Source organism: Muscardinus avellanarius (assembly GCF_963383645.1).
Source record: "Muscardinus avellanarius genome assembly, chromosome: 21".
Classification (NCBI taxonomy): domain Eukaryota; kingdom Metazoa; phylum Chordata; class Mammalia; order Rodentia; family Gliridae; genus Muscardinus; species Muscardinus avellanarius.
In genome coordinates, this window is record NC_137807.1 from 16551871 (window position 1) to 16578331 (window position 26461).

A 26461-nucleotide genomic window follows, 5' to 3' on the forward strand; every position below is an offset into this window, starting at 1 on the left:
GCGGGGCCTCAAGCGGGGCGGGGCCTCCGGCGGGACGGGGCCCTAGCTCGGGGGCGGGGCCTCCGGGTGGGCGTGGCCCTAACCCGGGGCGGGGCCTCAGGCGGACGGGCCCTAGCTCGGGGGCGGGGCCTCCGGCGGGGCGGGGCCCTAACCCGGGGGGCGGGGCCTCCGGCGGGGCGGGGCCCTAGCCCGGGGGCGGGGCCTCCGGCGGGGACCCAGCCGGCTCGGCGGGCCAGACGTGGCGCAGCGGCCGGGTGGTTTCCGTCCGTCCTGCGCATCACTGCCCGGTACCGATGAGCCGCCGGCCGCCGCTGCCGGCGCTGCTGCTCCTCGCGGCGCTCGTGGCCCCGGCCGCCGCCGCCGCCGCCACTTACCGGCCGGACTGGGACCGTCTGCGCGGCCTGGCTCGGGCCCGGGTGGAGGTGAGTGCGCCCGCCCCGCGCCCCCCGCCGCCAGCCTGCAGCCCACAGCCTCGGGACTACGGCCCCCACCGGCTCCAGAAACACAGCGCCCCGAGCCCCCCACTCCCTTTTCTCCCGATGGCCCCGGGTCCATCCCTCCTGTTCCCCGGCGCCAGGATGCCCAGCACCCACCGTGGCAGCCCTAGACATCCACCCTGCGGCCTAGCATCGTTCCCAGCCCTGCTCTGCCCCCATCCACTGGACAGCGGCCTCTGGACACGGTGGCCCAGGCCCCTGACTCTTTTCTGGTCCAAACGGACACTCCCAAAGTTGCTCCTTGAAAAAGCTCCAGCTTCACGCCCCCCATCAGACCACTTTTTCCTAGAATCCCCCCCCCCCTTCAATGCTTGGGCTTGGGGCTCCAGGGAGTCACCCTTCCCTTTCCTGAAGGAGGGGAGTTCTGGGTATCTCCCCTCTCACTCTGCAGAAGCCAGGGAAAGGAGCTGGGATTTGCTGATACTACACAATAGCCCTCCTCCTCCCCACCACAAAATTCCCCCTTGGAGTTCTACTGGCTACGGTGACTTGGACAAGCACAGCTTCTCTCTGAGCCTTAAGTTTTCTGTCTGGGAAAAAAAAAAAAGGGAATAGAGTTGGGTGTCATGGTGAACACCTGTAATACCTGTACTTGAGAGGAGCATCAGAGACTTGACGCCGGCCTCAGCATTTTAGCCAGACCCTCGGCATCTTATAAGACCCTGAAAAAAAAAAAAAAAAGGAAAGAAAAAAGGCTGAATAAGGAGACTGGGATGGTAGTCCTGGGTCCGACTTCTCTGGGAGGAGGCCTTTCCTGAGGGATGCTGGAGGAACTCACCCATCCTCCTGTGTTCCGGAATTAACCAGATGGTCTGTGGGGCTGAGCCGCAGGTGGCTGGCAGAGCCAGCTCTGCATGGGTAGGGTAGGGACCAGATGGCAGGTGCCACTAATGGGGCCCCCAGGGCAGTTAGGAGCTGTTTTCTCCTGGTCAGGCTCTGCCTTGAGGTTTCCGGGGTGAAAGGCCAGGCCTGGGTCTCCGAGAGGGGCAGGGCTAGCTTTTCTGTTTCCTGAGTGTTGGGAATTAACCATCAGTAGGGTGTTCAGGCACGGCCCCAGGCTGGCAAGCCCCTGGGTCCCCAGGCTTGTTCCTCCTTTTTCCTCGTGTATCCAGACCTGACTTTCTCACCTGTACAGTTTCTTCTGCCCACAAGGGACCTTCATCTCCTTCATACCTTGGCAACTGTGCAAGTCAACTCAGGGAGGGGGGGGATGGGTCACACCTGGGGGTGTGACTGAGGTGAGAGGTGAGGGGCTCCTTGACCTCCTCCACTTTGTGCCCCTCCAGACCTGCGGAGGATGACAGCTGAACCGCCTGAAGGAGGTGAGTGTGAAGGAAGGCCCCTGAGCCCCGGGGCGGTGAGCAGCAGGGTCCAGATGACGGCTGGGTGCAGGGCTGTGGGGGGATGTGGTCACGTTCTGATGCTCTGGTTCCTTCTCAGGTGAAGGCCTTCGTCACTCAGGACATTCCACTCTAGTATCCTTCATCCCCTGGTCTGGGAAGGGGAAGTGAGGAGGCCGGGGAGAGTTTCCTGTCACTTAACTCCACAGGTAGAGATGGCCAGTGGTTGTCCTTTGGTTCTTTGGAGATTATACCCAGGGGCATTCTACCTCTGAGCTATACCCCAAGCCCTATTTTTACTTTGGCACTGGGGATTGAACCTAGGATCATTCTGCCTCTGACCTACACCCTGGCCCTCCTTTTTTAGGTACTGGGGATTGAACGTGGGGCATTCTATCTCCAAGTTTTTTTTATTATATATTATATTACATATATATAATGTGTGTGTGTGTGTGTTACTGGGGATGGAACCCAGAGGCATTCTACATGTGTGTGTGTGTGTGTGTGTGTGTGTGTGTGTGTGTACTGGGGCCTTCTACCTCTGGGCTACACCCTCAGACCTATTTTTTTTAAATTTGGAAACAGGGTCTTGCTTAAGTTGCTGAGGCTGGCTTTGAATGTTGGATATTCCTGTCTTAGCCTCCCGAGTACCGGGTTTACCAGTATGCACCACCACACCCAGCTGGAGGCTTTTCTACTGAACTCCACCCCCAGCCCTACTTTATTATTTTATTTTGAAACTGAGTCTCACTAAGTGCGTAGGGCCCAAGTTGCTCAGGCTGGTGGCAAACCTGTGATCCTCCTGTCTCAGCCTCCCCAGCACTGGGATTGCAGGTGTGTGCCACCACTCGTTTTTCTTGGACAGGTAGAATTGACTGATACTGACTGTTGGGAGAATTCGAAAGTGGTTTCCAAATTGGGTAGGCAAGTTAGATGGACTAGTGGACTTAGAAGGGCCCTGGACCTCCCTAATTTCCTCACGGGCCTTTGGGGATCCCGGCCCCACCTGGGCACAAAGCAAGCGTTCCGCAAAGAAAGCAGCGTGGCCTCCTCTACAAGGCCCCAGGGGCCCTCGCCTCTTTCTGCCCACCACCATACAAACTCCTTAACACTCCGTGCAGCCACAACCTGGTGATGAAACACCTCCCTGGGGCCGACCCCGAGCTCGTGCTGCTGGGCCACCGCCATGAGGAGCTGGAGGTGAGAGCGCGGGGGCGGGGCCGGGCGGGCCGGGGGCGGGGCCTCGCCTGACCCCGCCCCTCCTCCGCAGCGCATCCCCCTGAGCGAGATGACCCGCGAGGAGATCAACGCGCTGGTGCAGGAGCTCGGCTTCTACCGCAAGACGGCGCCCGACGCGCGCGTGCCGGACGAGCACCTGTGGGCGCCGGCTAAGCCCCCCGAGGCGGGCCGCGCCGACCTGTAGGGCCGCCTGCCGAGCCCGGGGGCAGAATGACGCCCTCAGCATCCCGGGAGCGCCTCCCTCGCTGAGGGCCGACGCCTCGCCTCCGGGCAGGCTGCACAGGCCTCCCCCCCTCCCCGCGCACTAAAGCCCTTCCCACCCTAGCTGTGTCCTGTGTCCTTCGCGGCGGCGGGGGAGGGGGTCGGGGGAGGGGGTCGGCGCAGGAGCCGCGCATCTGCGGGAGCCGGGGACCTTCCCGGGATAAGCCGCAGCCCGCTCGTTCCCCCCTCACCAGAGAGAGGCGCAGAGGGGCCAGGGTCTTTGGAAACCAATAATTTATCAAATCGCAGCGCGTGCAAGCGGGGCGGGCGTCGGACAGAGCGGCGTGGTGGGCGGGGGCCAGCGGCCGGCTACACGTTCTTGCCGCGAAGGCGCAGCTCGTGGCGCCGCAGGTGGTTGTAGAGCGACTGCACGTAGGTGAAGACGCACTTGGGGTCGGGCTTCTTGCCCATGATCATCATGTCCTCCACCTCCACCAGGGGCACGCAGTCCACCAGCATCCTGTGGGGGGCACGGGGGTGGTCAGCGCCAGCCCCCTCTGCAGCGCCCCTCGGCCTCGAGATCTTTTCCCTGCAGGCTCTGCGGGTCTCACAAACAACACTGTTCAAGAATAGGGGCAGGGCCTACCAGAAGGGCGGGAGGCTTCGGCCCCCGCCAGCCCGAGCCCGAGCCCGTCCTGCCAGTAGCCGAGCTAGGCAGTAGAGCAGATGGGGAGAGGAGAGCCTGCCCCTCCCAGACAGGCAGGGTGGGGGTCTGTGTCCCCCAGCCTTCCCGCCCTGGGGAGGCCCTGGCTCCAGACCCAGGCAGCTCCAGACCCTGGCAGCTCCAGCGGGTGAAGGCCTCTCCGCTGGGCCACTGCACCCAGGGGGCAGCCTCATGGGTAACCCTTTCCCCATGGCCAGGGCTCACTCTGGTGACCCTCTGTGCTTCCAGTGATTAGCCGCCATCTCTCTGACCTGGCACTTCCAGCCAAGAAGCCCAGGAAGCCTTGTCCTTGGTCCAGAGAACAACCCTGCTGCTGGAAATAGTAGCCAAGGAGAGAGTGTGCGTGTGAGAGTGTGTGCGTGTGAGAGTGTGTGCGTGTGAGAGTGTGTGTACTTTACTATTCTTGGGTAGAGCAAGGGAGGCGGGACCACCCTTCTGACTTTCCTCCAGAGTGCTAGCTACACTTTACAGAGAAACTGAGTTCCAGAAGAGAGAGTTGCTTATTTTAAGCCTCACAGCTCAGTGGGGACAGTGGGTTTAGACACCTTCCCCGCTGTACTGCAGGAGCCCGTTCCCCACTCTGGGTATGTAGACTGTGGCTATTACCCAAGCACATAGCCCAGAACCCTAAAGTTGGAATCTGTTCTTCGGTTCTGTTCTCTTCCTCTACTGAGCAAAACTTTTCCTTTTCTTCCCTTCCCTTCCTTTCTTTTTTTGGGAGTACTGGGGATCGAACCCAGGAGTGTTCTTCGGAGCTACACTCTAAGCCCTAGTTTTCAAATTGTGAAACAGGGTCTCATGAACTTGCAGAGGGTCTTGTGAAATTGCCGAGGCTGGTCTCGAGCCTGCAATCCTCCTGTCTCTGCCTCCCAAGTACAGAGATTACAGGTGTGCACCACCATGCTCAGCAGCAAACCCTTTTCTGCCTGGCTGCCTCCCACCAGCCTTGCCTGGCACAGCACGCGCTCGGTCGGTGCTGCTGAGACTTTGCTTTGGCAGGGAAGGCAGGGATTTGCTCCTGTTTCTGGGACACGGAAGAGCCCGATATTGCTTCCTGAACCTTCACAGTCAAACCCCTGCCTGTGGCAGGCCCCGGCTTACCTCCAGCTCATCTGGACTCTCTCAGAGAAGCAGCCTGGGACGCATAAAACCTGTTCCAGTCCAGGCTCTACCCCTGACCCCTGTAGATGCTATATAAGGCCCTGTTCTGTGACTCTGCTCCTTTCTTTTCTGTTTTTTTGGTGGTACTGGGGATAGAACCCAGGGACATTCTACCTACAAGCTACATCCACAATCCTTTTTATTTTTCATTTTGAAACAGGGTCTTGCTAGATTGTTTCAGGTCTCATTAAGTTGCTGAGCCTGGCCTCAACCTGCGATCCTCCTGTCTCAGCCTCCCGAGTACTGGGATTACAGCCGCGCACCACCAGGCCCGGCCCCTTTCTTCCTCTTTATAGCAGTATAGGCATTCCCCAGCCCGTTAGGCCTCAGAGGCGCTTAGGGCAAGTGAGAGGTTCCTGGCTCTGCTCTGTGCTGCGTGCCCCGGGGCCACCCCTGCCCCACACTGGGCTTGCTTCCCCAGCCGCACGGCCTGCAGAGGCAGCCTCTCTCTCTGAAGCTTCGTCCAGCTGGGCTATCTTCCCGGGGATCCCGGTTTCCCTCCCCTGCGCTGGAGCCCCTGCCCGCCTCTGGTGCCTTTCCTGGAGACCTTATAAAGCCATTGTTTACTCTGGGGTGCACGCTCAGGGCTCAGGCTGCCCAGTGACAGGCCAAACACCAGGCAGCCGGAGCAACGGCGAGGCTGAGTCACACTTTCCAACTGGACGGGGGCTGCGCTGGGCCCACTCGCTCCAGGCTGGCCTGTGGGCAAAGAGCTAGGCCCATATATGACCTGGAGAGAGCAGCAAGCCCATCCCCTCACCTGCAGGCCTCGTGTATGTGTGCACGCAGGCTGCTCCACAGTGACTGGGGCTGAGGGCTCCTGGGTGCACCTGGGTTGACTCGGCCCCACACTCACACTACTTTGGGCGACCTCTCAATCCCTTTGTACTGGGCATTCTACCTCTGAGCCATACCCCAGCCATATTTTGTTTTTTATTTTTGAAACGGGCTTGCTAAGTTGCTGAGGCTGGCCTCAAACCTGTGATCGTCTTGTATCGGCCTCCCAAGTACTGGGATTACAGGCATGTGCTACCATGCCAGGTTCCATGAACCCTTTCAATCTCTTGCTTTTCCTTGTGTTTACGTAATAGGCGAGAAGCCCGGCGTGGTGGTGCACACTTGTAATCTCAGTACTTGAGAGGCTGAGACAGGAGGGTTGCAGGTTTGAGGACAGCCTCAGCAAGTAGTGAGACTCTCTCTCATCAACCTAGCGAGACACTTAAAAAAAAAAAAAGAAGGCTGAGGGTGCAGCTTGGAAGTAGAATGCCTCTGATTTCAATCCCCAGGACCAAACCAAACCAAACCAAATAGGTGGGAAAACAGTGATGGGGCAGGAACAACAGCCACCAATACCGGGGAGTCTGGAGCCCACTCTCTGGCCTCAGCTCTGACCCAGTCCCTCACTCCTGGGGACACTGAGCCTACCTCTCCCCTTCTCTCACACCTTGCTTAGAATGGGGCAGCGGGTTCAGGGCCTGCATTCTCTGCTGTGGCTCTCAGATGAGATGACCAGAGAAGGCATGCCATGGCTGGCTTGGGGAATCCAGGACCTTCAGCCAGAAACATCTTCCTGTTGAACTGGTGCCCTGGGGAACTCCTTGACCCTTATTCTCCCTCCCCAAACCAGATCTGTCAGGAAGCCTCTCCTCCTCCTCCTCCTCTTTCTCCTCCTCCTCCTGCTATTACTACTTCTTTTGGTAATGGGATTGAACCTTGAGCTATTCTACATCCAAGCCCTGGCCTTTCTTTCCTTCCTATTTATTTATTTAGAAACAAGAGTCTTGCTAGGTTGCTGAGAATCCTATTATATGGCTGAGGCTGTCTTTGAACCTGTGATCCTCCTTTCTCAGCCTCCCAAGTACTGGGCTTACAGATGTAGGACACCAGCCCGGCTTAGTGTGCAAGGCTGTCCACTGCCGTTCTAGACCTACTGCCTGAGTCAGGGGCCTCCCCTGGGCTTCTGTGGCCTCCTGGGCTTCCCCATCACAGCCCTGCTCACCTGGGTTACTGCTGTGCCTGTGAATCATGGATTCACCTGCTAGGCCCTGAACTGAAAGACCAGAAGACAGGGTTCTATCGCCTCCTCTGGCAATTTTTTTTTTTTTTTGGCGGAGGTATTGGAGCCTGAACCCAGGGGCATTCTACCTCCAAGTTATACCCTTTATAAGTTGCTGAGGCTGACCTGGAACCCGCGACCCTCTTGACTCAGCCTCCCAAGTACTAGAATTATAGGCATGTGCCACCAAGCCCAGCGTCCTCTGGCTTTTCCACACATCCCTCTGCATTCCCCTCCCCGCCCACTTCCCCGGCCCCTCTCCAAGCCCCGATGAGCAGATTCCGGTGCAACAGGGCAGGTGGGAGAGGCTGTGTTTCTCACCGTGGGCCGAGCAGGGGTTAGGACTTTTTGGTTTTTACCAGCCCCTTCTGGACCAGGCAGCGGTAGAACTCCTGGATGTACGTGTACACGCACTTCCAGTCTGGCTCTCGGAGCCGCTCCATGTCCTCTGTGTCCAGGAGCTGCGGGCAGTCCGCATGGGTCCTGGGGAGGCGGGCCGGGCAGGGGCGGGGGGCAGGGCCCAGTCGGGGAAGAGGGGAAGAGGTGGAGGAGGAAGAAGGGAGGAGAACAGAGAGACACACGTACACACACACAGAGACATGAGTTCAGTTACGTTCTCGTGCTGCGGCCGGCCGGCCCCCCGCATGCCCCCTACCCACGGTGGACGTGCCGCTTACTACCCGTCACTAATGGTGCGCGATGCAGACAGGGGTGGGGGCAGACCAGTCACAGGTGCAGAGAACTCTTGGGGCAAGCGGGGCGCAGGGTGGGGGCGACGGAGTTGGCGCCCAGGTTGGAGAGGAGGGCTGTGCCCCGGGGAGGGGGTGAGGGAGGCGTGAGAGGAGGTGGGGGAGGAGGAGGAAGAAACCTGGAGGGACCCAGAAAGAGGAAGGGAGAGAAGGAAAGAGAGATGGAGGAGGGTGCTGAGGGTGAGGTGAGCGGAGGGGTAACGATTCCAAAGTGGAGGGCTTGCCCGCGTCCTACATAGGCTCTGCGGGCACGGTGCCCAGACCAGGAGCCTCCTTTTGGAATCTCCAGCCGGGATCCCGTGGGAGCAGGAAGCTCTGGTGAAGGGGTGGGGATAGAGGACAGAGAAAGGGAGAGAGGGAGAAGGCTGAGGAGGAGGAGGGAGTGTCATGGACAGGGCCACCTGTTGGGCTCGGCCTGGGCTGGTAGGCGGGCCTGCCGCTCCTTCCTTCCGGAGGCACCTGGCACACTCAGCAGAGGGCGGGTGGGGCAGAGGAGGACAGGGACTCTCTGGGGATGGGGGTCTCAGCCTCAGGCCGACAGCGCGGCTGGCCAGCTCCAGGGGCTCGGGGCAGTGGAGCCCAGGCGACACCGGCCCACACTTACTCAGCAGATGAGAAGGCCACCTCGAAGTTCTGGCGCCTGTTCTGTGGGCTCAGCTGCCCATAGTCAAAGGCCTCGGGGAAGAAGTTGTGCACCAGGGCACAGAAGGCCATCCCATCGCTCCAGCTGGAGGAGAAGTTCTGGATGTCCACGTGCTGTGGAGGCAGAAGGGCTGGTCAGGACCCCGGGGTGTCCACAATCCCCCACTGCTCTGACATTTCAGACCTAGAGCAGCTGGGCTCAGAGAGGCCCCTTATCTGGCTCGAGGCTGCCCAGCAGGAGAGCAGTCAGAACAGGAGCCTGCTCTAACTCAGTCAGCTCCTGTCTATGATTTAGGGGGACAGAGCTACCCACAGGCCCCATGCCACCCATCACTCCCCTCCCTTAGGTAGATCCACCCAGTGGAGGGCAGACCAAGAGCGGGGTCTGCCTTGAACAATGGCTACGGCCCAAGGGGCTCTCATCAGGCCCTGCCCCTGCTCAATCCTTGTTCTGGGATCGGGGGCAGGTACGTTTCCTCAGTTTGCACGTTAAGAAAGTTTTCTATATCCCCCGCAGGAGCACGCGGGAGCTGTGAGGCCTACGGTGCGGCGTAAATTCCCAACAGTCTTTCCGTGGTGCCAGCTGGGTCTGGGGAGGCCACTGGGCCCGCCGGGGCTCACCTCGTAGCCTCGAGTCTTGGCCCGGCACCAGTCCAGCAACATCTGCTTGATGCTGTTTGCATTGGGGACCCCGAAGCTGGTGGAGCGCTGTACCCCTGCACGAGGTCCTCCAGGGCTGCTGCAGGGGGGGTATGGAGGCACAGGCGCAAGACTGCTGAGTCGCCCCCTCGGTGGGCCCACTCCCGAGACACAGCGGGACCTCCGCTCCACGCACCCAGGCCCCGCCCCCCATCCCTCACCCCGTGGCGCCCTCTTTCTCCAGCTTCTCGATCATGGCCTTGCGCGCTTGGGACGCCGAGGTCTTAGGCAGACTCTGCGCCTTCATCAGCTCTTTCTTCTTCTCTGCCTGGCGTTTCTCGAGCGCCGCCAGGCTGCCAGGCCGCGGGCTGGTCTGGTCCTCGCGGTCAAAGATGCTGGAGGGGTAGAGAGGTGTCAGGTGGAACGTGGAGGGCGGCTCGCTGCCCAGCTCGCTGCGGGAGGGGGTCTCCCGGACCGCCCGATGCCCCGCAGTGCGGAACCTGCAACTCGCACCAGAGAGGTGGCGCCCGCATCATACCCATCTTACAGAGGAGTACACCAAGGCGCAAACGACAGGAGGTCGGAAACCAAGACCTTCTGGTTAGACAGTTCTCTGCCAATATTCACTGTACTGTCGCATTACAGGCAGCTCAGAGTCTGGGTCTTAGTAATAAAAACACACCTTTCTTTTCGGTTTTTTTTTTTTTTTTTGTACTGGATATTGACTGTAGAGATATACATACCTCTGAAATATACCCTCAGTCCTGTGTGTGTGTGTGTGTGCACAGTACTGGGGGTGGAACCCAGAGGCCTTCTACCTCCAGCCTATACTATACCCCTAGACCTATTTTTGTATTTTATTTGGAAATAGGGTTTCACCAAGTTGCTGAGAGCCTCACGAAGATGCTGAGGCTGACTCTGAACCTGCGATCCTCCTGTCTCAGCCTCCCAAGCACTGAGATTACAAGCGTGCGCCACCACGCCTGGTTAGGAAAAATGACCAGCCCAGTAACAGAAATTAATAACAGCTCATGTTCACTGAACCTTTTCTGTGTGCCAATTTAATTTTTTGCAGTGCTGGGATCAAACCCAGGCAAGCGCTTTACCCCTGGGCTAGGGAAGGAGGGACCCATCCTTTCCCAATAAAGATAAGAAAAATGAGAGCCAGGTGTGGTGGCGCATGCCTGTAATTCCAGTATTTGGGAGGCTGAGACAGAAAAAAAAAAAAAAAAAGGACTGCAGGTTCAAGGCCAGCCTCAGCAATTTAGTGAGACTTTTAGCAACTTAGGCCATTAAAAAAAAAGGCTGTCAGAATAGACTGTCCCTGGGTTCAGTTACCAATACAAAATAATAATAATGATGATGCTGATGAAAACGAAATCCCTGTCAGTCCTTTGTGTAAGATCTTAGAGGACATTCAGAGTTGAAACTTAAATGCAGGGCTCTGATTCAGAGTTCCTGGGTCCCCCAGTTCCCAGCTGGGATCTGCCTCAGTCCCAGTTCTGCCAGCGTATCCACCCTCTGTAACATGGGGTGCCCCCCTCGTGGCTCAGGGGTGAAAGGCGCTCGGTGACTGGAGTGGCCTGCAGGCCCTTGGGAGTGGCGGGTGGCAGGCTAGGCCCCTCCAAGGGTCCAGTGCTGCTGCCGCCGCCACTCAGCTGTGAGCTCTACGCAGATCCGCGATATCCCTGAGCAGCCGCCTCCTGCCATGGTGGTTGAGGGTTTGGCGTGGTCCGACTCCCGACTCCCGCGGTGACCCTCCCTGGGCGCGTACCTGTCACCCACCCTCCAGCATCTCAGTGTACTCATCTGTGGTGCTGACACCTCTGTGGCCTGGGAGTGGGCGCCCCCGCTCACCTGCCCATCTTTCTGGAAGAGGAAGAGGAGGAAGAGGAGGAGGAGAAAGTCTTGGTTTGCACTGTGGTACTGCCACTGCCATCTGCAAAAGAAAAAAGAAAAAAAATTGGGGAGCGGAGCGAGGTGAGGCCCCGCCGGACACCAGGAGATGGAAGGAGGCTGTCAGGAGGAAGAGATGGTGATAGACACAGGCAGAAGAGAAAGGGACGGCGAGCTGAAGACACAGGAAAGTTCTTGAGGAGGAGCCAGAGGAGGAGGCAGGTGGCGCGGCCCACACCAGGTGGCCTTACTCTCCGCACGTCTCACGAAACTCGACTCCACGGTGGTGGTGCGGGCCGTCCGAGTGCCATCACCTGTGGGCGCAGAGGAGCGGGGTGAGGGCCCAGGGGCTCCGTGAGGGCGCCCACCCGAGCCCTGCTCCGTCTTACTGGAGTGGACAAGCCGCTCGGTCCTGGTCACGGTGCTGACGGCTGAGCCGTCGGCTGCCCGCTGGCTGGACCTCGCGGTGGTCTCTGTGGTGGCGCCACTTCGGCCGTCTCCGGGTCGGGCCCGGGCCTCCTGCAGCCGCCGTTCCCGCTCCTTGTCCCGCTGGTCTGGGTGGCAGATGCCCCGTGCGTGCCCACACACGTGCCCACACAACACGGATGCACAGGCACACAAGATGGGGTTGGGGCGGCTTGTTAGAAACTCTAAAGACACAGGTGGCACGGGCGCGGGGCAGGGGCAGCTGGGGGCGAGGGGACAGCTGGAACTTGGCAGGGCGTGGGGTTGGGGCGGCGATGGACAGGCAGAAAGAAACTAGGGAACATGGAATAGCCGGAATCTGGATCTCAGGACGTTTCTGTAGAGATGAGTAGCTGAGTCAGAAGAGAGTAGCTCGATTTGGGGAGGGAGTCGCAGAGAGAGATCCAGGGAGGGAGAAGGTGGCTGTCAACTGGGTCTTGGGGGAGAAGAGTGGCTGGAGGAAGGAGTGTCTAGATGCAGGGGGTGAGCGATCAGACGTCTCTGAGAAGCAATCTGATCCAGAGCAGGGGTCAACGGGGCCTAAGCAGTGGGCAGGTGGGGACAGAGCTGGGGTGGCCGCTGGGGAGAGAGGAGCAGCTGGGAGGCGTGTCAACGCAGTTGACAGCACTGAGAGAGGCAACTGGATCTGAGGGAAGTGTGGCTGGGGAGAGAGGAGCCGGGTCCAGGAAGGAGAAGGGAAGCCGGCTGGTGGGGGCGGCAACTGGGGCAGCCGGGAGGAGAGGCAGCAGCTCGGGAGGGAGCGGAGGAAGGAGGCGAGGGGACCGCTGGGTCTAGGGAAGGCAAAGCTGGGGCAGCGGCTAAGCTGAGCACCCACGAAGGGGCTCAGAGCGAGGGGCGGCGGCCGTGCGTGGGCCCCTGACTCTACCTCTCTTCCTCTGTCGGAGCTCCCGGAGCGCAGCCCTGATGAGCTTCCGCTCCTCAAAGTCTGTGGCCTGATCCAGCTGCAGACAGAGCTGTCATTGCCCACCTGGGGGGCTGTGGGTCCCCACACTGCCACCCCCGCCCGCCAGACCCTCCGTACCATCTTGTCCAGGACTCCTTCATCCTCAATGGCCGCCAGCTCCTCTGCGCTCAGCGGGCTCCGCCCCTCCGGGGCTTTGTCTACCCGGCTCTGCTCGGCACCACCGGCTGTTTCTTCGGCTGCTGAGGGGGGCTCTGCTGGCTCTGGTCCCATCTGTGGGGCAGGAACGGCGTGGCCTTTAAGCAGGGGTGCAGATGAAGCCCACCAGGTCCCCAGGGGTCAGAGGACCGAGTCCTGGGTTGTTGGCACAGGTGTAGAAATGGCTGGCAGTGTGCCAGCCTGCTCGCTCCAGGAGGGCCACATGGTGGTCAGGCCTTGTCCTGGCCGCTCCGGATAGCCAGAATCATACCTGCCCAGTGGTAGTGACGTACAATGGTTTCCACTCAGTAGCAAACGTGTGTGCAAGCCTTGAGATCTCACTGGTCCCTAGCCAACACGAGTGGACACTGAGGCTCAGGCCAGCTGGATGGCTTGCCCATGGTGCCATCCATGTGGTGTGGCCTGGGCTCTGAGGTAAAGGTCCTAACTCCTGAGCTGGGTTCTCTGTGTTGCTCCATCCCAGGCAGGCTCTTAAGTGTTCCTGCGCGTGCCCAAGCCCGGTCCCGAGCCGGAGCCCAGGCAGCACATACCCAGCCTTCCCTTGCCAAGGGGGCTGGAGCAGGGCCCACAGGCTCCTCACCAGGTGTCTGACTGGGGCTGTCCTGAGCCAGGACTGCTCTGAAGCTCCTCTGAATCAGATCGCTTCCCCTCTCCCCTTCCTGGAAACCATCCTCCAAGGATGGCCTGACCTGGCCCCCCACCCTCCTGGGGCGTCTTCCAGCCCCTTGAAGCCAAGGGCCCAGCCCAGCTATGACGGCTCTTCCCTGCCTGGCCGGGCCTCTCTGTCTGCCATGAGGGTAAGGAGAGCCAAGGCGGCAGCTGTTCCAGCAAGGCTGGGGTGGGGGTGCAGGGGTGGGGCTGGGGGCTGGGCCATGCCAGGGTGGCTGCCCTGCATGCTTCAGGGCAGGAGCCTGGTGTGCTCTTGTCCCAGTCTTAGAGTGCTAGTGCCCTGGTTCCCCATACAGATAGGTAAACTGAGGCTCAGAGAAGGTCGTGCGCACCTAAGGTCACTTGGCAGGCGCAGGGCTGGATCAAACACGCCCCTCCCACACCCCAGCAGCCCCGGGGCACTTACGAGACTGCTGCTGTGGCTGGGGCCGGTGGAGGAGCGGCGGCGGGTGCTGAAGGCGGGCGGGTGGGCCACTGGGGTCCCGGCACCCTCTGCTGCCTGGAAGAGGGCCTCGGGGTCTGCAGCAGCCAGGAGCAGCTCACTGGGCTCCAGCTCAGGCTCCAGGTCCGGCACAAGGGGGACCCCCAGCCTCAGGCTCAGCACCTCCACCTGCCTGCTCAGCGCCTGCAGACGCTGGCTCAGTGCTGCCGTCTCGGCCCGAAGCTCCTCAGCTGCCTGGGCCACTGGCTCCACCGCGGCCACAGCTGCCTCGGCTGCCCGGGTCACGGCCACCCGGCCTGCCTCCGCCACCGCCTGCAGCTCCTCCAGCGCCCGGCCCAGCCGTTCCTCCAGGGCTCCAGCCATCTCGGGCCCGGGCCCTGGGATCCCTGGCATGGTGCTGATGGGGACTCAAGGAGGTGTAATGGAGGGACAGTGGCAGAGGCTGCTGCCTATGGCTAGCAGAGGCAGAGTCTCTGTAGCTGGTCGGAGGGCGAAGGCAAGGGCAGTGGGCCTGCCCCGCCCCTGCTGGCCTCTCAGCCAGCTGGAGCCGCAGCCCAAATAGAAACCTATTCTGGGCTCCTCTGTGGAGGGGACGGTGGGGGAGGAGCGGCCTGCCCCAACAGGCGGACCGCCAGGCCCGGCCTGGCCCTACTGAGATCACAGACCTGCAGCCCAGCAAGGCTGCACAGCTCTGAAGCATCACAGAGATCATATGGGGAAACCGAGGCAGGGGACAGGCCTGTCGAGCCCCTGTGCACATTAGCTGTGAGGACCCAACGGCCAGACTCCAGGCCCTTCAGGCCGTTGCCCTGGGCCAGCTGCTTTAGAGAGCCCCAAGAGACTGGGAAAGGGAGGCGCTGGTAGGGGGACTTAGAACTCGGCCCAAGGGCTTCGTCCTGAGGTAGAAGACCTCCAGCCTGCCCTCAGGCTCAAGTCCAACCGCAGACGTTGAGCAAGTGCATTAGTCACACCCCCTGCTCCCCAGGGCTGGGGAAACTGAGGCGAGTTGGCAGTGCCAGACCCAAGTGTCACTGGGCACCTTCCATCACCCTAAGGCCTCAGCTGCAACCACCCCCTCGGTGCTCCACCCAACTCTGTGGCAGAGGGCAGCTGGGCCTGCTGCTGGAGGAAGGGTGTGTTCTCGCCCACTCTCCCTGCCATCCCCGAGAAGGCCCAAGGTGGCTCTGACCATCTCACCTCGAACAAACTCGGTCCCTGGCTTGGCATGGAGGGCTTTACCTGGGCAGCCAGCTGCCTGTGGGGACACCTTCCCCGAAGGAGCTCTGAGCCAGCGGATCCAGAGCTTGGGAATAATTCATGGAGCAGGGTGCGGTGTATTCGGTTCCTGTGGCACCTGCTAGGCGGCCGCCTCACCTGCCTGGTGCCCCTGCCTGCCTGCCCCCATCCATGCTCCCGCCCACCCCGCAGGGAGGGCGCCGCAGATGCTAATCATTGATCTTCAATCTCCTAATGGGTCGGGCTGATCTTGGACGAGCTGTTCTATAGCTCAGGGCTGACGTCTAGTGCAGGTGGGGGCAGGGGCACTTGGGCTGCCGCGGGAAGAGCGGGGGAGTCCCTACCGCCCCCTCCGAGCCTCAGTTTCCCCATCTGTTCATTAGGAATAAATCAACCAACTTTGGAGTGAAGCAGGAAGCGTAAGGCCAGTCCCTGGTGGCTTATACATCAGCCACCTTCTCTTTGGGCCTCAGTTTCTCTGTGTGTGGGAGGAGCAGAGCCCCGCAGCTCCACACCCTTAAGTAGCCATCGGGACGCTGACGGGTGGGGGGCTGGTGGGGTGAGGAGGGGCTCACCTTAACGCTGCGGCCTCCTCGGCCACCAGGGGAGGCATGGCTGAAGGTGGTGACGTGCGTGACGCTGCCCAGCCGGGCCAGGGTCCCAGGACTGCTGACGTGGGTGATAGCGCTCTTGCCCCCACGGCTGGTGCTGAGGAGCGTGGGGGGCGCCCGGAGCCCCAGTGTCATTTCTGGGTGGGAAGAAAGGTTCCATCAGGCAGGATGAGGTGAAGGCCGTGCCCGCCGAGGCTGCCTGCACCCTTGTCCCAGTGCACCCTTTGGGGCACCCCGAGCCTGCTGCAGGCACTGCCCAGCACGGGAGTCAGCGGGGCAGCCTACCTGCCCTCTGCTCGCCTCTGGGCAGCAGCGCCCGGCCCGTGGGGGCCTGGCCACGGCCATCCTTGATCTGAATGGTGAATGTAGTCTTCATACTGCTTGCTGGCTCAGCAAGGCCTATGGCTGCAGGTGGCGGGGCACTGGGTTCCTCTGAGCAGGCCACGGCCCCCCCTGCTCCGTTTTCAAGGGACCTGGTGTCCAAGCTCCGCCCCCCAGGGCCCTCCCCTTGGGGGCAGCTCCCAGGCTGGACCAGGGGCTGGGCTCTTCTTCTCTGCGCCTTGTCACCAGAGCTGCTGGAGGAGGAGGCAGGCGTGGTGCTGATGAAGGAGGGGCCCATGAGTCTCGTAGGGGCTGGGGAACCCAGAGCCGCCCGGGCCGGGCCGTCCTGGAGCCTGGCAGTCATGGGAGAATCGGATGTGAACTTTTGGACACGGTCTCGAACGGAGCCAGCCCGCTGGAACCGGGAAGGTCCGCTGGCAGTGGGGGTGGGCTCTGCAAGGACAGCATGGCTGTCAGAGGCTGGGCAGCCAGAGGATGCCCAGCTCCCGGGGGTGTGAGACAGGCAGTACCTCGGCTCTGGGCTGGCTGGCGGGGACTAAGCACAGACAAGGTCCGCTGGCAGGGTAGGGCTCCGGCCAGGTCTGGCAGATGAGGGAGAAGGTAGAGGCCACATGGAGGAAGAGAAGGGGAGCAGATGAGGGGTGTCCACATCTTTGTTCCTCCTCTACACCTTCACAGCTCCGACCCCTCCTCACCCCTCAACCTTCTCTCCCCTCCTGTATCACAGTGCTAAGGCCTTCCCATCCAGCCACATCTGTCCAACAGGCAGCCACCTCCCGCCCCTCGACACTGACCCCAGGGTGACTCAGACGCTCTGGGGGCTGGGACTAGACCTGGGCTGGAGGAAGGGTGCCCAGGTCCTCCTAGCTGATGAGCCTGTGGACACCCCCCCAGCCAGCACTGCCCGAGGCTCCGACTGGGAGATGGGTGCACTCCCTTATTGGGGAGAAGAATGTGTCTGAGGTCCGTTGCCTTTCAAGGCTGCAGGGAGGCCTCCGGGCCATGGGTGGCAGGGGTGGGCCTGGCCGGGGGGCGGGGACGCCTCAGGGGCAGTGGGGGGGCTGTCAGGGACTGCCTGGACCTGAGGAGGCTGCAGCTGTCCAGCACCAGAGCCCATTCTACCCGCAGAACTGGGAGGCTGGGCAGGGGAAGGCAGATACCTGTCGCCACCCTGTGGGGACCCTTACCTGCTCCTTTTGTACTGGGGGGGTCTGTGCTGGGGCCTTGGGCAGCAGGGGGCTCTGCGGGGCTGGGCAGGGGCTGCAAGGGAGAAACAGCATAGGCGGCTGCCTCTAGGGAGAAGCTGGCCTGCCTGGAAAGCCTGTCCCTGGTCCAGACTCACCTTATTACCCATCGGCCCCTCAGGGCTGGATGGGACCGGAGACTCTCGGGAGGAGTCAGGGCTATGAGCCCCAGCGGGGCTCGGTGGCGGCTCAGGGCTGCCTGGAGCTCTGGCAGCAGTACTGGGCCCCTCCAGTGGAGGCTCAGAAGCCGTGGTGGGCGAGCTGGGTGCACCCCCAGGCGGGGCCCTCAGCAGCACTGTCACCGTGGTCACGTCCTGGCTGGCGCTCCCTGGGGCTGGGGCTGGCTCTGGGACCTCTGCCTGCTGCTCCTGTTCTTTGGGCTCTGGCACCTGCGGGGGACCCAAAGGATGCAACAAAGGCCCCCTAACCTTGCGTGCTACCCCCAGCCATGGAGGGCCCGGCTGCAGGCACCCAGGCAGGGTATGCAAAGCAAAGGGCTTGGCGTGGCTTCCGGAGGGCACCTGCACAAGCATGGGCAGCTCTGGTCCCCGTTTCCCAATCTCTTGGCACTGCCTAGCCAAAGGCAGTTAAGACAGGACCAGGTCCAAATGTCAGTAGTTAGGGATAGCAGGAGACCTGCGGGGAACCCCAGGCATAGGTTCCTGGAGCAGAGGTCCCTGGGCCTACTTCTGCAGGTTTGATCAGGGAGCAGGCTTGATCTGCCAGGACTGGGGACACAGCGGCCTCTGGTGGCCATTTAGAAAACCTGCAGTGGCCTGGCTGCACCCACTCCCTGGAGATCAGAGACCCTGTGAACAGTGCTGGTGGTAAGAATCAGTAAGGTAAGAACGCAGACTGTCTGGAGGGTGGAGGGCAGCCTGGGGAGAAGTCTAAGCAGGGGTCATATCTGCATTTGCAAGAGATCCCTCTGGCCTCGCAGTAAGATGGCAGGGAGAGTGGAGGGGAGAGGGGCCTACAAATCGACACAGGTGGTGATGGGGAAGGACGGGGGCAGACAGTCTGGAGTAAAGGACAAGTGGCCAGAGGTCGCCTGAGAGTGGGCAGCAGCCTGAAACAAGCCCCACTGTCGCAAACAGGCCGGGGCCCTGTCCTGGTCAAATGCCAACGCAGCAGACCCACAGGTACGTCTGTGGGCACGGGCCGCGCTCCTTACCTCCCGCCGCTCCAGCCTGTGCACTGGCCGCCCCTGGCTGTCGTCTCTGGGTTCCCTGTTGGGACGCCCGCTGCATAACCTCCCAGCCACGGTGGCAGCTGGAGGGCAGAGGTAAGGCAGTGTGAGGCGGACGGCTGGAGGTGTGCGGAGGCACAGTGCGGGGCAGGGGCCGGGATGGGGCGCATACCCTCGATCTCTTGGGCCCGCACGCGGCGGATGGCAGCTCTGATCAGCTTCCGCTCTTCGTATTCACCGGCACTGCGCAGCTGTGAGCGAGAGGCCATGGTGTCGGGCTGTGCAGTCCAAGTCTTGTTTTCGTTTTTTCTTTTGCTACTGGAGATTGAACCCAGGGGCGCACTACCTCTGAGCTATAACCTCCAACCTTTTTATTTTTGTGGGTCTGGGGATGGAACCCAGGGGCATTCGACCTCCAAGCTACACCCCTCAGCCCTGTTTGTCTTTTGTTTTTGTTTTGGTGGTACTGGGGTTCCTGGAAACCCTTCTATCTCCAGACTACACTCCCAGACCTATTTTATATATTTATTTGGAAACAGGGTCTCTTAAACCAGCGAGGCTGGCTTCGAACCTGCACAATTCTCCTGTCTCTGCCTCCCCAGCATGGGGATTACAAGCCACCACGCCCCACTTTTATTCTTTATTTTGAAACAGGGTGTCACTAAGTTGCGGAGGGCCTCACTACGTAGTAGCTGAGGCTGGCCGGGAACCGCGATCCTCCCATCTCAGCCTCCCGAATGCTGGGATGACAAGCGCGCACCACCACGCCTGGCTATTGTTTTTATTTTGAAACACGGCCTCGCTCAATTGCTGCGGCTGGCCTCCAGCCCAGGATGCTCCTGTCTTAGCCTTCCAAGTACTAGGATTGCAGGTGTGTGCACCGTGCCCAGCTCTGAAGTCCAGGTCTTTACCTGCCCTGTCCCCCTCCCTGTCCCCTGCCCTGGCTGGGGTCTTACCAGAGTGGTCAACTCCTCCACATCATTCATGGACTCCAGCCGCCCTGCCAGCCGCGCCAGGGCAGCGCGCTGCTCGGCTTCCCGCTGCTGAGAGCTGTAGGGACGACATGACGGTGACCACTGCTGCCTCTGTGGGTCACAGGGGATGTCCCACAGAGAGGGTGCCCAGGACTCGCAGGACACAGATACACGAATGCCCATGAATGTGGGCACTAGTACCACAAGCTCAGCCATGCTGGCCCACACCAGCGTGGCCAGGACCCACGATCAGCATAGGGTCCGTGACCACAAACATCCCTGGATATTCCAAAGCCATGCATACAGCAGACTTGCCTGTGCTCAGGAGGCTCACTCACGGGACGAACCCCGGCGCACCCTGCCCACCGCCCACTCACTGCAGCCAGCGCGCCCTGCCCACCGCACGCCAGCGCCCACTCACTGCAGCCAGTTCTCCTTGTTGTCCTGCCGCTCGGCACGGAAGCGCTTGGATGCCAGGGCCTCCTCCTCCCGCTCCAGCTCCTGCCGCTGCAGTTCTCTGATGGCTGAACGGATGCGCCGCCGCTCTGCCAGATCCGCTGTGACCTCTAGCTGCAGGGCAGGTGGGGGCAAAGGGCAGCCCGTAGTTGTCAGGGGCGGAGGGCTGGCACCAGCTGCCCACAGACCTTCCCGGGGCACAATGGGTGGCCTGTGTGCACACGCCGCCCTGAGCCCATCACGTGCCAGCCGCCCACTCAGGGTCTCGGGGTGGGGGGACCCAGCTCAGGGCGCGGGGAGCCTGCTGTGCGTTGTGGTTCACAGAGCACCTACTGTGAGCGGGCAGCCAGCAGCTGCCCGAGCGGCCAGGCACTCCTTCCTGCCACTTGGTCTTGCTCCTTGGGGCCCTTCATCAAACCCTCAAGAGCTAGGGAGCTACTGGCGGAGGAAGAGAACAGCCTGTGAGCCACCAGCACAGTCCATGGGGAGGGAGTGTGACGTGGGTGTCTGGGGACCCCAGGAATAAGGGAGACTCCTTGCTGGTTGGCCAGGGGCTATTTTCTTCCTCCCCTGGACTGGCCTGGTTCTAGCCACCATTGCAGAAGCCAGGGCCTAGAGGGGTGGGCCAATCCCCCAGAGAAATAAGGCAGCTGCCCCTTGGGTTACCCAGAGGCTATCCATGGGGGCAGGGGCTCCTAACAGATCACAGCCCCTGGGAAGCTGGAGGAGGAGCCTGGTGCCTTCCCCATGCTACCTGGTAGAGCCACCTTGGAATTCTTTGTCGCTCAAAGGAGAGGCCCGCTCAAGGCCTCCGGGGAGACCTCAGGGAGATAAGCCTCCAGTGCGGGTTCTCTGTCCCTACCCTACAAAACACCCCGGAGGCAGGGCCACGGAAGGTTTATCCCCTCCTTCCTAGCTTCCCCTCTGTGGTTCCTTCCTGTTCAGCGTGGGAGCCAGGTGGTGGTGTGGGTGTGTGTAGGTTTCAGCCGCGAGGTGTGGATGGCCCAGCTGAGCCACGAGCCAGCTTGCTGAATTGTGGGGAAAGCCCTAGGGGGACGGAGTCCTCTCAGTTCCACATCCCTGGGGAGCTCCAGGAGGGTGCCCTCGGCTCAGGCTGGAACCCCAAGCTGTTCTAATCCCAGCCCCAATCTAGTCTGGCTGGGTGGTCAGGGGCACAATCCTTAACCTCTCTGTCTGTCTTTCCTTTTTTGCTGAATGGGATAATGCCGTCTACCTCAGGGTGGGGAGGGGGCAGTGACAGGCCGAGTATGTGATGTGTGGGTGTGTTATCACCCCCTCTGCTGAGTTCTAGCCTTTGCGAGAGGGAGAGAGGAGAGGCTGAGGAGGAGCAGGAGCAGGCACTGAGAATCCAGCTGCGTAAACCGCCCTGCTAAGGCCTCGCTGGTCCTCACCTCACAAACACCGCCCCCATGTGGCGTTTCGCTCCTCCGACAGGGGAGAAAATGTGGCTCGGGGCAAATGCCTGCAGCCGGATTTGAACCCAGGCTTCCGACTCTCTCCAGCGCTTGCCCGGATTGAAGATAGCTCAGGCTGGGTCCTGTCATGGTGGAACCTCAAGGGCCCTGGAACTGTGTTGAGGCCCCATGCAGGAAAGGTGCCAAAGCTGGGGCTACTGGAGAAGGGGGGAGCCTGAGTCTGCAGCACTTGCACTGTACGGTCCAGAAGTGCAAGGACCAGACCTCTGTCCCTAGGTCCTCATTCCCAAGGGCCTGACTCCTGAGCTGGGCTCCTGGTCCCTGTAAACAGCCTGATGTGGGAACCCAACCACTTCTGCGGGCCCTGGGAGCCTCCCTCTGACCCCAGGGGGCAGGGAGGGCAGGTGGGACTCCTTAGGCCTTCCACCCTCCAGCAGGACCGTCCCTGGGGCCTGAGGGTGAAGGTCGGCCCAGTGTCCCGCTGTGTGTCCCCACCCTCCCAGGCTAGTGTGAAGGGGCGGTGGGCGGGAGGGAAGGAAGCACAGAGCGCCATTGTCCTCCAGGGGAAGGGGAAGGAGATGGGGCGGTTTCCGAAACTGCCCGGTGAAAATCTCCCGGGAGGAAAGAGGGTTCTTCCTCCTCTGGGGCGGGGGCCTGCTTTCTCCTGCAGCTGACTTCGCCGGGGACCCCCGCTGCCCCGGGGCGCTGGAGGCTGGCAGGCTCGGCCGCGCCCGTTTAGTGCTAAGGCCAGGACACCGAGGCCCCCAGAACCCACGCCCCCCGCCGGCCCCCGCCGCCCCGCGGGGTCCCCGGGAACGTGCGAGCGCCCGGAAGCCGCGGCGCGGCCCGGCTTTCCCTTACAAGGCCCGGCCGCGGGGAGGAGCCGGCCGGGCGCCCCCGTTCCTGCCACGAGGCCGGCGGCTCGGGCAGCGCCGGCTGGGCGGGCGAGACCTCAGCTGGTGCCCAGGCAAGGCGGGCGGGCGGGCCCCTCCTGGCCTCTCCAGGGAGGGGCTCAGGGCGAACCGATTCTACACCCCCCCCCACTGTTTCTTTTCTAAAGCTCTCCCCCAGGGTCCAGACCTCACTGGCGAGGGGCGGCTGGACGGCATACTGGAGCCTCGGTATAGACCCCTGGACACCGGGATGCGCGGAGACCTGGCGGGCTCTCTGGTTTAAGCCCAAGAGCGTCCAGCCTCCGAGCTAGGCTTGTCTCCTCCCTCCCTCCCTTCTTTCCTTCCTGTAGTTAACAGGGTCTCACAAAGTTGCTGAGGCTGGACTTGAACCTGCAACCCTCCTATCTCAGCCTCCCAAGCACAGTGCGCTCCAGGCTGCTGGGCCTGGCTCTCTGAAACCTCTGACTCTGCCACCCCATTAGGACTGTCTTGCTGAGGGAGGGGCTGAGCTGACTGCTGGCCACCATTGGTGACCCAACCCACCCCCTCCAGGCTGCAGGGCTGAGCTGACTTGGTGGTTACAGTTGGTGACCCAACCCACCCCCCTCCAGGCTGCAGGGTGGCAACAGCAGGTGTGTGTGTGTGTGTGTGTGTGTGTGTGTGTGTGTGTGTTGCTGGGGATTGAGCCCAGGGACATTCTATCTCTGAGCCACACCTCCAGCCTTATTCTATTTATTTATTTATTTATTTATTTATTTATTTTGGTGGTACTGGGGGTGGAACCCAGAGGCTTTCTACCTCCGGGCTATACTCCCAGACCTATTTTATATTTATTTGGAAACAGGGTCTCACTAAGTTGGTGGGAGCCTCACTAAGTAGCTGAGGCTGGCTTCGAACCTGTGCGATCCTCCTGTCTCAGCCTCCCAAGCGCAGGGATTACAAGCGTGTGCCACCACGCCCGGCTTATTTTTTATTTTGAAACAGGGTCTCACTAAGTTGCTGATAATCTTGCTGAGTTGCTGAGGCTAGTCTCGAACCACGGTCCTCCTGCCTCAGCCTCCCAAGTACTGGAATCACAGGCATGCACCACCATGCCTGGCTGGTCTGAGGATTCACAGGCCAAGTCCCTGTGAGGTCAGAGCAGCAGCAGACGCTGCCCAGCGGCTGGACGGGCCTGGGTGGTTCCATCCGCTGCCTTCAGGGGACTACTGTGGGGGTGGAGTGGATCATCGTCTTCCCCTAAGGAAAGTAAATCTTTAATTTTTCTCCCTTGAACAAGGGTCAGGGGGTGGGGTGTGGCCCTGGCCCTCAAGTGCTGCCTGCCTCGCTGGTTGGTGCGTCTCTGTCCTGCTGCGTCCCTCTCTCCTGCCAGGTTTCTCTGTGCACGGCGGTAGGAGGCTAAGAAAGGGGATGGGGTAGACCTGTCCCAAACCTCATACCTAGGAGCTAGCTAGACTGTGTGTCCACACACACCACACACCTCCTCCCATTGTACAGATAAAGAAACAGACTCAGCCTGGCATGGCGGTGCACGCTTGTAATTCCAGTACTGGGAAAGCTGAGACAGGAGAGTCACAAGTTTGTGGCCAGCCTCAGCTATTTAGTGAAGCCCTCCACAACTTAGTGAGGCCCTGTTTCAAAAGAAAGAATAAAAAATAGGGCTGGGGTGGGACATGGTGGCACACGCTTTTAATCCCAGCATTCAGGAGGCTGAGACCTGACAACCTCAGCTACTTAGTGAGGCCCCCTGCAACTCAGTGAGACCCTGTTTCAAAATAAAGAATAAAAAATAGGGCAAGGGGTGTAGCTCCGAGGTAGAATGCCCCTGGCTTCCATCCCCAGTCCTGCAAAAAAAAAAAAAAAAAAAAAAAAAATAGGACTGGGGGTGTAGCTTGGAGGTAGAATGACCCTGGATTCAATCCCCAGGATAAAGAGAGAGAGAGAGAGAGAGAGAGAGAGAGAGAGAGAGAGAGAGAAAGAAAAAAGAAAATAAATTGAGACTCTGAGCAGAAAATTGATTGCCTCGAAGTCCCAGAACTCCATAAGGGCCCACAAAGCCTCTTTCACTTATGTGTTCTGCCAGCCTGATTTTCCCAGGACTCTTGGTCCCCCGCCCAGGGCTTTGGGTCAGGATAACAGCTTCTGACCGTGTGCCTTTGGGCAGGTGGCTTTACCTCTCCTAGCGGCAGTGTCCTGGCTTCAGGGCAGGTGTGGACATTCTGGGAGATGCCCCCTGCTGTGCCCCGGCATTATTAACCACTGTTGCCCTCATTATCGTTGGGCCAGCTTCCAGGGGTGGGCACTGTCCAGGCTGTTGCTGGGAGAGGCAGAGCCAGCCTCCCCACACCTGTGGCTGCACATGGGCGAGTCTCCACAGTTACTGTTTAAACAGGTGGTGGCAGGGTGGGGGGCTGGGAAGGGCCAGGCCTCTGCACCTGGCATGGACAGGCATGCCACAGGGGCCTCTGCTTCAGCCACATGGAACCAGCCTGGCCCCTTCCCCGACCCCCTCTTCCGAGCCCTCCCCTAGCCGCTCTTTCCATTAGACTGGCCCGGCTTTTCTGGATTGGCTTGCCCACCTCACAGTGGGGTAACGTGGCCACTTACCATTTTCCGGAGGGCGCCCTCGTCCAGCCCGGCTAAAGCCTCATCTGCCATCTCGCTGGCCCCTAGCTCCGTCGGTCGCTTCCTGGTGAGATTCCCAGCGCCCTTGACACCACCTCAGGGAATTCTGCAGGGGACAGACATGAGTTAGGCCTGCGGCGGCTTCTGGAAACCACAGGCACGTGAGCCCGGTGCCTCAGTCCCCTCTCCATCCCGTGAGTATCCACTGCTGTCCCATCCTAGAATGTAGCTCCTGGCAGGGAGTTGCCCTCTATTCTCGAGTGGTTTGCTGGAGAACTCACCAAACCCAGTAGGTGTCCCTGTCCCAGCCTCGCCGGCTTGACTACCAGAATGTTGTGTGGCTGAGGCTGGGCCCTCATGCTGCCTAGGCCTCAAACAGGGAGGGCAGAGACCTAGGTTGAGAAGCAGGGTGCCCAGCGAGGCCCACCGAGATGTGCTCACCACCAGGGGGTGCACGGCAGTCTCCAGGGTTTCCTGCCCCACCCACCCACCCACCCACCCAGCCTGCCCAGCCTCCACCGCTCTACAAGCTCAGCCCCCACCCTGTGGGCTGAGCCCTGCCACTAGCAGAGCTCTTAATCCCTCAGGTAGGTGCTGCTATACTGCCTTCCAATTCTTGAAGCCAGACCTAGGTGCACACCCTTCTCCACCGCCCCCCAGCCAACTGTCCTAACCTCGGGAATCCAGGTGTCCCGGGCCCGGCTCTTCCTGCCATTTCCAGGCTTAACAATCATTTCCCAGCCAAAGGGCCTTCAGAAGCTGACCCACCCAACCTCCGGACCTCAGGCAAAGCGAGCGGATCCGAGGGAGAGCCAGGGATTCGTCACAGAGAGAAGAAAGAACCCACAATCTGAGGACAGGAAGGGCTAAAATAAAAATTGGGGGCATTTCCAGCTTCCGAAGTCCCCTTCCAAAGTGTCCCCAGGACACTCCCTTTTGCCTTACTACTCCCCATCAAAATGGACCCCTGAATCCTGGCCCAACCTCTAGTCCCAACATTCTCCTTCTTCCAATAGACCCAGTGTCTTTCTGGAAACTGAAAGCCCAGGGCTTAGCACCTAGGTGCCTCCTTCCTTACTAGACGTAAACTGCAGTGGACCCAGGATTGTCCTCTCCCCACACACCTGTTGATTCATCTCCCAATCATGCCTTCCCCCTCCAGAAGAGTCACTTGGCCAGAGTCACCCCATCCGGTGAGTGGTCTGGGGGGTGTCAGACCCTGCCTGTTCTAGTCACTGCTTGCTTCTCCCATCCTGGGGCTTAGGTGGGCGTCAACGTCGCCACCCCCGTCTGTCAGGGTCCTGGCCTCTTATCCACCTACGTTGTCTGGGATAACTCTCCCCCCACCCCAGTATCACTCAGTGGTTCCCAGACTCAGGTTCAGGGGACATTCTGCTTTCCCATGTTTTCCTTCCGAGGGCAGGAGTCCCTAAGCGTCTAATCTAAGACATCCAGGGGGCTGTGAGAAGTCTCTTTCTTCTCAGAAATCTCCACTGCTCCTTCACCAGTCCCATGGATGTCGGTCACACAGTCCGGGGTCCCTGGAGATTGTGAGGGGCCTCAGAGTTCTTGGGATATTCCTCAAGGTATCTGC

The 26461-nt window shown here is 60.6% G+C and overlaps 2 protein-coding genes across 5 annotated transcripts; one reads left to right on the plus strand and one right to left on the minus strand.

Moving 5' to 3' along the window:
* Positions 1–222: 222 nt before the first annotated feature.
* Positions 223–3299, plus strand: SELENOM (selenoprotein M). The gene is made up of 5 exons (XM_080717693.1): positions 223–422; positions 1784–1819; positions 1938–1972; positions 2959–3037; positions 3108–3299. Exons 1-5 carry the CDS (start codon positions 294–296, stop codon positions 3258–3260), a joined length of 432 nt encoding a protein of 143 aa, XP_080573819.1. The 5' UTR covers positions 223–293; the 3' UTR covers positions 3261–3299.
* Positions 3300–3646: 347 nt separating this feature from the next.
* On the minus strand, positions 3647–24933 carry SMTN (smoothelin; the record flags this gene model as incomplete). 4 transcript variants are annotated; one of them, XM_080717864.1, is made up of 19 exons in its annotated part: positions 3647–3797; positions 8572–8723; positions 9231–9348; positions 9470–9643; positions 11106–11187; positions 11396–11458; positions 11534–11698; positions 12496–12571; positions 12652–12804; positions 15673–15845; positions 15994–16482; positions 16560–16631; positions 17238–17310; positions 17393–17683; positions 18469–18566; positions 18656–18734; positions 19440–19533; positions 19879–20027; positions 24850–24933. In XM_080717864.1, 19 exons carry the CDS (start codon positions 24898–24900, stop codon positions 3647–3649), a joined length of 2703 nt encoding a protein of 900 aa, XP_080573990.1. The 4 variants fall into 4 exon arrangements, with proteins under 4 accessions (XP_080573990.1, XP_080573992.1, XP_080573991.1 ...); XM_080717866.1 differs by lacking the exons at positions 3647–3797; positions 16560–16631; positions 17238–17310; ... (4 more) ...; positions 19879–20027; positions 24850–24933 and adding an exon at positions 7557–7701 and having other exon boundaries at positions 11381–11458; positions 15994–16084; XM_080717865.1 differs by lacking the exons at positions 3647–3797; positions 15673–15845; positions 15994–16482; ... (6 more) ...; positions 19879–20027; positions 24850–24933 and adding exons at positions 7557–7701; positions 13826–14254 and having other exon boundaries at positions 11381–11458.
* Between the last annotated feature and the right edge of the window lie 1528 nt (positions 24934–26461).